The sequence below is a fragment of the Chiloscyllium plagiosum genome, unplaced genomic scaffold (genome assembly GCF_037043375.1).
Source record: "Chiloscyllium plagiosum isolate Xiang-an unplaced genomic scaffold, Cpla_swu_hap1 HiC_scaffold_47, whole genome shotgun sequence".
NCBI classification, from domain to species: domain Eukaryota; kingdom Metazoa; phylum Chordata; class Chondrichthyes; order Orectolobiformes; family Hemiscylliidae; genus Chiloscyllium; species Chiloscyllium plagiosum.
Window position 1 is genome coordinate 19,619,111 of NW_028270185.1, and position 10,989 is coordinate 19,630,099.

At 41.1% G+C, this 10,989-nt stretch overlaps 1 protein-coding gene across 1 annotated transcript in view; it reads left to right on the forward strand.

Annotated features, from left to right (window-relative positions):
• LOC148135999 (regulator of microtubule dynamics protein 3-like) overlaps nt 1–9,669 on the forward strand; it is an 82,640-nt gene extending 72,971 nt beyond the window's left edge. The window contains exons 12-13 of the mRNA XM_087984115.1: nt 6,247–6,334; nt 8,874–9,669. Coding sequence (XP_087840241.1) covers nt 6,247–6,334; nt 8,874–8,909 — 124 coding nt within the window. The 3' untranslated portion in view covers nt 8,910–9,669. The remainder of the gene's footprint in view (nt 1–6,246; nt 6,335–8,873) is intronic.
• Nucleotides 9,670–10,989: the final 1,320 nt, after the last annotated feature.

Consider the following 10,989-nt stretch of genomic DNA (forward strand, 5'->3'; position numbering starts at 1 on the left):
ATACCATTTGGTTTATTTTTCTCTCCTCATTCTTCTGATTATATTGCACCAACCACCTCTTTCACTGCCCCCCCAACCCCAGCTCTTTAGACATGCTCCTCTAAAGTCCTATTCCTCCTCTAACTTCTTCTCTACTCTGCCAGTCCTTATTCCTTATCTTCTCCAGCAACAAAATAGCTAGGAGGAAAGGTGTTTTCAGCCACAGCTCCCACAAGATGCCTGTGCAGCTACATATGAGGTGTACAGTTCCCAATTGAGCTTGGCACCTGTTACGCCTGCCAGTGTGTTTTAACTCTTACATCTAGCAAAAGAACTGTGAGTCCACTCCTAATAATAATAAACAACAATATTTATTTAACATAGTTAATACAATAACACAAAATACACTATAAACTAACAATTTACCCTATAAATCTATCTTGTGCTTTAACGTAACTTTAGATGATTGTGTACCACCACACCAGAACTTGGCCATGCTTCATGTGGTGATGTTGTCTGGTCTTCTTCACCCGGTGATCTCAGGGGTACCTTCTCTTAGAGTCATAGAGATGTACAGCATGGAAACAGACTCTTTGGTCTAACCCGTCCAGATATCCCAACCCAATCTAGTCCCACCTGCTAGCACTCGGCCCATATCCTTCCAAACCCTTCCTATTCATATACCCATCCAAATGTCTCTTAAATGTTGCAATTGTACCAGCCTCCACCACATCCTCTGGCAGCTCATTCCATACACGTATCACCCTCTGCGTGAAAAAGTTGCCCCTTAGGTCTCTTTTATATCTTTCCCCTCTCACCCTAAACCTATGCCCTCTAGTTCTGGACTCCCCGACCCCAGGGAAAAGACTTGGTCTATTTATTCTATCCATGCCTCTCATAATTTTATAAACCTCTATAAGGTCACCTCTCAGCCTCCGATGCTTGAGGGAAAACAGCCCCAGCCTATTCAACCTCTCCCTATAGCTCAAATCCTCCAACCCTGGCAACATCCTTGTAAATCTTTTCTGAACCTTTTCAAGTTGCACAACATCTTTCTGATAGGAAGGAGACCAAAATTGCACGCAATATTCCAATGGTGGCCTAACCAATGTCCTGTACAGCCGGAACATGACCTCCCAACTCCTGTACTCAATACTCTGACCAATAAAGGAAAGCATACCAAATGCCTTCTTCACTATCCTATCTACCTGCGACTCCCTTTCAAGGAGCTATGAACTGAACGTGCACTCCAAGGTCTCTTTGTTTAGCAACACTCACTAGGACCTTACCATTAAGTGTATATGTCCTGCTAAGATTTGCTTTCCCAAAATGCAGCACCTCACATTTATCTGAATTAAACTCCATCTGCCACTTCTCAGCCCATTGGCCCATCTGGTCCAGACCCTGTTGTAATCTGAGGTAATCCACTTTGCTGTCCACTACACCTCCAATTTTGGTGTCATCTGCAAACTTACTAACTGTACCTTTTATGCTCGCATCCAAATTATTTATGTAAATGACAAAAAGTAGAGGGACCAGCACCAATCCTTGTGGCACTCAACTGGTCACAGGCCTCCAGTCTGAAAAACAACCCTCCTCTACAATCAGAGTCCTATACCACGGAGACAGGCCCTTGAGCCCAGATTGGTCCATGCCGACCAAAATGTCCCTCAATGCTAACCCCATTTCTCTGCACTTGGCCCACATCCTTCCAAACCTTTCCTATTCATGTATTTGTCCACATGCCTTTTAAATGTTGTTAATGTACTTGCTTCAACCACTTCCGCTGCAGCTCATTCCATATGTGTACCAATCTCTGTAAAAAAAAAAGTCGCCCCTCAGGTTCCCTTTTATTCTTTCCCCTCTAACCTTAAACTGATGCCCTTGAGTCCTCAATTCCCCAGCCTTGGTTAAAAGACTGAGTGCATTCACCCTATCTATGCCTCTCATGATCTTATACACCTTGATAAGATTCCCCCCTCAGTCTCCTATGCTGTAAAGTAAAAAGTCTTTATTTGTTCAAACTCTCCCTGTAACTCAGACCCCTGAGTCTTGGCACCATCCTTGCAAATTTTTTTCTGCACTCTTTCTAGTTTAATAACGTCCTTCCTATAGCAATGTGACCAAAACTGAACACAATATTCCAAGTTCAGGCTCACAAATGTTCTGTACAGCTGCAACATAACTTCCTAACTTCTATACTCAATGCCCTGACTGATGAAGGCCAGTGTGCCAAAAGCCTTCTTCACAGCCCTATCTACCTGTGACTCAATTTTCAGAGAACTGTGCACCTGAACTCCAAGGTCCCTCTGTTCCACTACACTCCTTAAGGCCCTACCAATCACCATGAAAGTCCTACCTTGATTTGACTTCACAAAACGCAAGACCCAAAACCTCTCTATATTAAACTCCATTTGCCATTTCTCGGGCAACTTCCCCAGCTGATCAAGGTCCTGCTGCAATTTCTGACAACCTTCCTCACTGTCCATGATACCTCCTATTTTAGTGTCATCAGCAAACTTACTAATCATGCCTTGTACATTCTCACCCTAATCATTGATATATATAACAAGTATTAATGGGCCCAGCACTGACCCCCTGAGGCACTCCAGTAGTCACGAGCCTCAGTCGAACAAGCGTCTTTCCACTATTACACTCTGCTTCCTCCCATCAAACCAAACATGTATCCAATATGCCAGCTCCCCTGGTTTCCATACGATCTAACCTTTCAGAGCAGCCTACCATGTGAAACCTTATCAGAGGCCTTACTGAAATCTATATAGACTACATCTAGCACCCTGCCCTTGTCAAACTTCCTGGTCACTTCATTCAAAGAACTCAACAAATTTGAGAGGAATGATCTCCCATGCACAAAGCCATGGTGACTATTCCTAATCAAACTCTGTCTTTCCAAATGCATGTATATCATCTCTCAGAATCTTCTCAAGTATCTCACCTACCACAGATGTTAGGCTCACTGCTCTTTCGTTCCCAGGTTTGTCTTTGCAGCCATTCCTGAAAAAGGGCACAACATTCGCTATCCTTCAGTCTTCTGGGACCTCATCTGTGCCTAACAATGATGCAAAAATATTAGCCAGGGCCCACACAATTTCTTCTCTAGCCTCTTGCAGTGTTCTTGGATATATCTGGTCGGGACCAGGAGATTTATTCACCTTCATACATTCTAATACATCCAACACCACCTCTACTGTGATATGGACTGGGCCCCAAGATATGGCCACTGACCTCCTAGACTTCATTCTCCACAGTAAACACAGAGGAAAAATATTCATTTGAGGACCTCGCCCAGCTCCTATGGTTCTACACATACATGTCCACTTTGGTCCTTGAGGGGTCGTATTCTCTCTCTAGTTATTCTTTGTACTTTAATAGACTTAAACTCTTTGGATTCATCCTGATCTTCTCAGCCAATGCTATCTCGCACACTATCCCCTTTCACACTCCTGATTTCCTTCTTCAGTATACTCCTGTATCCCCTATGTACTTCCAGGGATTCCCTTGATCTCAGCTACCTGTTACCTGAGACATACCTCCTTTTTTTCTGGTCAAAGCCTCTTGTCAGCCAGTGTTCCCTATTCCTATCAATCTTGCCTTTCATCCTCACAGGAACATATACACCTTGAACTCGAGCTTGCAACTTGCCTGAAAACAAAACACTCCAATCAGCCCCTGTCAACTTCCATCAAAATTTGCCTTGCCCCAATTTAGAACTTGAACCTGTCGACCAGTTTTGTCCCTCTACATAATTATTCTAAAATTAATAGAACAATGGTCACTGGTCCCAAAGTGCTCCCCCACTGTCACTTCCATCACCTGTCTCCTCTGTTTCCCAATAGTAGGTTGAGTTTTGCCCCTTCCCGAGTAGGACCCTTTATATACTGCTCGATGAAACTTTCCTGAATGCACTTAACAAATTCCACCCCATCTAAGCCCTTATCGCTGTGACAGTCCCAGTCTATGTTAGGAAAATTAAAATCTCCTACTATGAGAACCCCCATTGCTCCTGCAAGTTTCCCTAGTCTCCCTGCATTTTTGTTCGGGGCCTATAGTACAACCATAATGTCACCATCCCTTTCTTATTTCTTAGCTCCCCCACAAGGCCTCACTGGAAGATTCTTTGGTTGTTTCATCTCTGATTACTGTTGTGATAAAAATGCAACTTCCGTCCCTCTTGGCGGTTGGTCTCAAGTTACTGAGCTGAGTGTGGTGTTGCGGTGATTCTTATACCCGAAAGTCTTCCTGCCCTTTTGGGAGGGTCTTCATCATTCACCAATGAATCAATCAGGCTCAATCACCCTGATTGGACCCAACCAGACATCGGCATGTTGATGGCAAAGTGGTCCTTAGGCATCCATTCCTGAAGGTTTTGGGCGCGTGTAGCCTCCTCCAAATAAGGGTACGAAGCACCCCCATGTCTGGTACACGCCTTGATGTTTTCGATCACTCTGAGGATGATATTCCATTGACTCCATTCAAATCCAAATTTGGATGTGTATTGCAAAGGTTGGCAGCTACCAAGTTGTTGCAAACTGTCTATTGGTGGCCGTAGCCTATCTGGATTGTGTTGCATGTTGATTAGCACAGTCACTTTGGTCAAGGCTTGCCTTAGTTTCCCAGCATGCTTTAGTCATTGTCCAATCTTTGTAAATCCATCATAAATTCACCATTTTGAGTGGCCCATGTGCAAAAGGATGGCTGATAGGCTGCACTCTGTATAACAACATGTATTGACCCTGAGCTTTGGAGAAAAAAAAAATCATTTGACTGTGATCAAACCACCTACTTCCACTAGAACATGGAGCATGATAATTTGGTTAATGTCAGGATCAGCACCAGTTGTGATGTTCATCTTCCTCCCTCACACATGAAGAATTATCATTTGATAAGGTGCCAAAGTAAAGTGTTATCCATGGAATTGGATCCTAGTATGACCTATACCTTAGCAGAGAGGAGAAATCCAACATGTTAAGTTTTAAAATTAGTGTGTCCTTGGATTTTATTGTCCATCCCTAGTCACTTTAGTGTGGTGATATTGGTGTTACATGTTGGTTAAAACAATTTGGATGACAGGCTTCCTTACCTCCATGGTCATTTAATTGTGTCAGCCCAGAAATACAAGATTTTGGAATTTATGTTCATATGGTTCTCAAATAGCTAACTGTGATGTATAATAACCACGAATGTCACAAAGCTGGATGGAGGGGCAGGTAGTGTTGAGGAAACGGAGGCTGTTGAAGAAATTGGACAGACAAGTAGGCAAAGAAGTGGCAGATGGAATACAATGTAAGAAAGTGTGAGGTTATCCACTTTAGGAAGAAGAGGTGTGGATTATTTTCTAAATGGAGAAAGGCTTCAGAAATTTGAAGCACCAAGTGATTGGGAGTCCTCATTCAGGATTCTCATGGTTAACGTGCAGGTTCACTTGGCAGTTAGACAAGCAAATGCAATGTTAGCATTCATTTAAGACGGTTAGAATACAACAGTATAGATGTACTGAGGCTGTATAAGGCTCTGATCACACCGTATTTGGAATATTGTGAATGGTTTTGTGCCCCTCTTGAAGAAATAACATGCTAAAGTTGGAGGTGGCCAGAAGAGGTTTACAAGCATGAAGAGGAATGAAGGTCTTATCATATGAGGAGCGGTTGAAGACTCTGGGTCTGTACTCAGTGGAGTTTCAAAGGATGAATGGGGATCTCATTGAAACTGATAGCGGTCAGGATAAAATAAAAATGGAGAAGGTGTTTCCACTGGTCAGAGAGAGGCCACAACTTCAGTGAGGGGATGACCATTTAGAACCGAGATGAGGAGGAATTTCTTCAATCAGAGAGCAGTGAATGTGTGAAACTTGTTGCTGCAGAAGGTTGTGCAGTACAAGTCATTGAGTATATTTAAGACAGAGGTACAGTCATTCCTTCATATTTGTGTTGGTTCTGTTCCTGAGAACCCCAGTGAATGATGAAATTCGCCATGCAGAACTCATTTAAAATTAGGTTAAAAATCGTGGATACTGATTTTTGCTGTTACAGTTTTTAGCATGGTTAGGCGATTTCATGATTCCTGATTTTGTGGATACAGGATTTACAGTAGATAGGTTATTCATTAGTAAAGGCAGATGGTGTTATGGGGAGACAATAGGAAGCTGGGGTTGAGAAATTCATCAGCCACAATTGAATGGTGAAGCAGACTCAATGGGTCAAATGGCCTTAACCTACTCCTACATATTATGATCTTCCTTGTTTTCAGTTATCATGTGACATTCTCAGATGAATGCAATCTCAGCACCTCTGATGTGGCTCAAACAGCAGAGACGGAGAGTGAATATGAACAACAGGTGAGAATTATCTTTTAAAACTGTTTGTTTGGTGTTGTGAAATGAGAAGACTATTTTCCTAAGTAAATTGATCAAAAACACCACTACTTATGGGTTAATATGGTGTGGGGCTGTTTTTGAGATTTGACAAACTGTAGAAATACAAACTTCAAGCACTGAAAGTACTAATGATTGTAGGCTGCAACTGACCATGTTTCATGATAATTCCAAAAATGCCTTAGTCCAGTACAATTGAGCCAGTATTAGTAACATTTATACATGCAGCAGAGTTCATAAATGTCTGATTTGTTATTTTGCACATTATAATTGATCAGTGGTGATTACATGAAAGCAGAACTCACTTTCGTTAATTTATGAAGATTCATTTATTAGATGTTACTCAGTGAATCACAGCCCAAATCTCAGCAGGTAAAATGTTTGGGGAAAGGCGAAGTTGTGAGATCAGAGCCTAACTCTGAACAAAGAAGCACCCATTAAACCAATTCCTCTTATGGTCACCCAAAGCTTTATTTTTAATCCTTAAGCTAATCACAGCTTCCAACCGCTCCCTTCCACTTGCTAATTCTTATCTTTGATTATAAGGATCCTATATAATTAATTGGACCAGTCAAGGCTGGATCCCCTGTATGTACTGACAAAAAGTCTCCAAATTCTTTCTATTCTAATGTAATATTTTGTGAATTTACATTTAGTTTAAAAGCTTGAGCCCATTGATTGGTTCAATTGTTTTGACAGGTTGACCATTAGTCTTTTTATGCTCATTTCTCAATTAATTTATCATTTTCACCCCTTGGACGCAGTTCAGAGAAATTTCAGGAAAGGTGGTTGGAAATGCTTTCTGTAGATGGAGAGGGGAAGAAATCCGTTCTCCTGGAATTCCTATTTGTCCTCAACACACAGACTGTCAGTGCCATGTTAATATATACTTAATGGGAACTGTACAAAGTAGACTTTCTTTCAGTCTTTAACAGTCAGGCATAGAGCTCCCTGTGCATTACAGCAATGTAAAACTAAGCTGCCACATAAGAGCAAAGTGCTGAAAATATTCACATTTGATAGCTTCTGGAGAGGAGAATAGTTAACATTGAATCATTTTTGACTTAAGGCATTAACTCTGTTTACCTCTCCATAGATGCCAGACCTGCTGAGTATTTACAGCACATTATTTTGGTTCAATTTCCAGAATCTGCAACATTTTGCTTTATGCCACTTGGATATAATGATGCCTAAATATAAGTCAGTGGAACAGTGCAAGAAATCTGGCACTACATTGAGTTTGTACTTGTTAGCAAAGTATAAGACAAATATTAAACAAATAGTGAACGTGGATTCACATCGTTTGCTTTCCCTGAACAACGAAAGGAAAATAGGAAAGACGTGCATTTGTAGATTTTATTTCATGACCACAAGGTCTTCCAAAGTATATGTTGTCAATTAACTACTTCTGAAGTCTAGTTACTATTGTACTGTAAGAAATATGCCAAACAATACAACAAATTCCCACAAACAGTGATGCGATCAGCATAACTGAAGAAATAAGAGCAGGAATGGGCTAGTTGGCCCCTTAAGCCTCTACTGCTATTCAACAAGATTATAGGAAAGATGTTATTAAACTTGAGAGAGTACAGAAAAGATTTACAAGAATGTTGCCAGACCTGGCGGGTTTGAGTTAAAGGGAGAAGCAGAATAGGCTGGTGCTTTTTTTTCCCTGGACTTTTGGGAGGCTGAGGGGTGACCTTATCAAGGTTTTAAATTCTGAGGGACATGGATAGGGTGAATAGCCAAGGTCTTTTTACTGGGTTGGGGAGTCCAAAACTAGAAGGCATATGAATTAGAAGGGTTTAAAGGGATAGGGGCCAAATGGGACGAGGTCAGATAGCTATGTCTGGTTGGTGTGAATAAGTTGGGCCTAAGGGTCTGTTTCCATACAGTATGACATTATAAACAATGATCAGGTAATGTTTTTTGTGATGTTCAGTGATGGGTGAATGATGGTCAGGACACTAGATACAACTCCCCTGCAGTTTTCCGAATGGTGGCATGGAATCATTGACATCTCCCCGAAAGGAAGGCACTGGAGTTTCACCTTAGATTGTGCTGTTTAAGAGGAATTTAACCCAAGAAGTAACTGCTGAATCACAGCTGGCACACACTGACAGCGTAACTTCAGGTTTCTGTCATTACTTTGGTATCAAGTCAGTATCCTTACTTTGACAACTAAAGATCAGTCAAGTATTTAAGGTACAAAATAGCATATTTCATGGCCTCAAGACATTCCAAAGCATGTTACAACCAGTAGGAACTTCTGAAGTGTAGTCATATTTGTAAGAAACACATCAACCAGTTGCATGCTGCAAGCTCTTAAGGAAGTAGTGTCAAACTCTCAATACAATGAACCACACTCCCAGACTTTCAACAGGACTCAGCAGAAGAATTGAGAATTGTGAGATTCCATTTGCCTCAGTTGTACAACTTAGTCGAGTTGAGTTAGTGAACAAACCAGTCAATTCATTTGTATTGTTGTCATCTTTGCTTTTAGGACAAAACTGATGAGGATAATGATTTGCAAGACTGAAAGAAGTCTGAGAAACCAACAGAACCAACTGAGGACTGATTGCTGAAGTGATCATGAGCTACCAGTACCATAGACTTTGTCATCCTCCCACAGCAATGGTTAACAATTTGCTTTAAAAATAAAATCAAACAGTACTTGAGCACTGTATAAATAATGAGATTTCTTAAAAGGTAATCTGATGTCCCTTTCTCTCCACAAGAATAGAAACTTGTCATTTTCCTGAGTGGGTCATGCTCCTTCAGTCTATGCTAGGCAGTACTTGCCATGGATATTCTTTTCAGGAAAGAAACATTTTTTAGGCCTAACTATGCAAGGGCAGAGGAATAAGAAATATTCAAATAGTTTTTCTTATGGACAGCAGATAACATAATAGAATTTATTTGGCTTTGAATTGTAGCTCTTTTATAGTCAAACATGGCTGGTGTTTCATTTAATTCACATTTTAGTTTGATAAGAATTCTTTAAATGTAATAAACAAGTTCTATCAAAAGAAAGCATTGTTTGTTGCATCCTATGAGTAGGAATCAACTCAAGGTTTCATTTGCATTCATGAGGTCTGTGAATTTTCATTTCAAAGTTTCTTCTGGCCAAGCAGTGAGGCTTTACCAGTACAGGGATGATGACCAAACAGTTTGTTCATGGTCAATAATAATTACAAACAAATCTTCTACATTGCAGGTATGTTTGCGTGTTTAAAATTGAGCTGTTTACTGATTGAAAATGTCTATTGTTAGAATCCAGTGTGCAAATGAAAATAAGCAAGGCTTTTAAATGGAGGTTGGTGCTATCATTGTGCATTGCACAGTAAAGAGTGGAATAGAGATTCTGACAGGGGTCTCATGACAAACAAAACCTTGATCTCGTTTCTTTTTTAAAAAAAGGAGCCAGTAATGTCATTGAAACGTAAGTTTGAGGTTCATAACTGCTGTCTGCAATAATTGGGTGTATTAATAGGGTGCCAACTCTGGCTGGATATGTTAGTTAGATGTCGTCATATAATTGACTTTTCAACTATTGGTGATCCAATGTCATGGAAATTAGATTGACTCAACTCAAATGTTTGCAAGAGCAAAGATAAAGTTCATTGCAAAGGGACCCAATACATTGGCAAGACGCCTCATGTAAGGGGCGTTTGATAGCTTTCGCATCCTCCCTTTATACTATAGCTCACTTCCCCTCATCAGCACCTGCATGACTAGAGGCCTGGAACATTCAAGTTCCTTTCCGTATATGGAATTATTTTTCTCATTTCTTGACTGCTGATATGGCAGTTTAACTGGCCTTGTAAGCCTGTAGTTAGGTCGGTTTGCCTTTACATTTTTCTTTGTTTGCAGTACCCCTTGTTTCAGTCAGACCCTTACTTCTTTGTTCCCCTATGCTTTTATAGATAAATGTTAACTTTCCATTATATTTCCCCCCTTTTTATCATTTCATGACAACAATGACAAAAAATAAACAGAGCCAGACATCTTTACATCAAACTGCTTAGGGAGCACCCTGCCTTTCCTCAAACACCATTTACCCGTAACACAGCTTTCTGGTGGTATCATCACTTGCTCTGGTGTGCCCTGTACATAGTCCATTTTCACACATCACACACTTCAACATTACTTTTGGTGGGATGCACGCAATCGGGTCTTCCTACTGTGGGGCCTCTGATCGTTTTACAATTTGGTATCTCCCCGTACTCACAAGCAAATGCCGTAGGCAGGTATACAAGCAGGGTCCTATACAAAGCACTATCAGTATGACTAGCCCCACAACTAGTAGAGTGTGTAAGATCCAATACCCCCATTCTCTCCAAAGGGAGGTAAGCCATTGGAACCAGAAGTCATCTGCTGGGGGAAGTTGTCTTACTGCTGCCTTCATAAGATTTATTACACTAGTGATATTCTTGGCGAGCTGGGGCAGCCCGATATTTGTGTGAGGCATCTAGCCACTACTTGCACTTATTTGGTTCCGGTGTCGTCTGATGTCTTCTCGGGTCCAGCTACACGTTCCATGTTTATTCCCAAGTGAACACTGATCTGTTGTAGGGCTTAATTGACGAATGGTGTTCCATCGTCGCTACTAAGCCTTT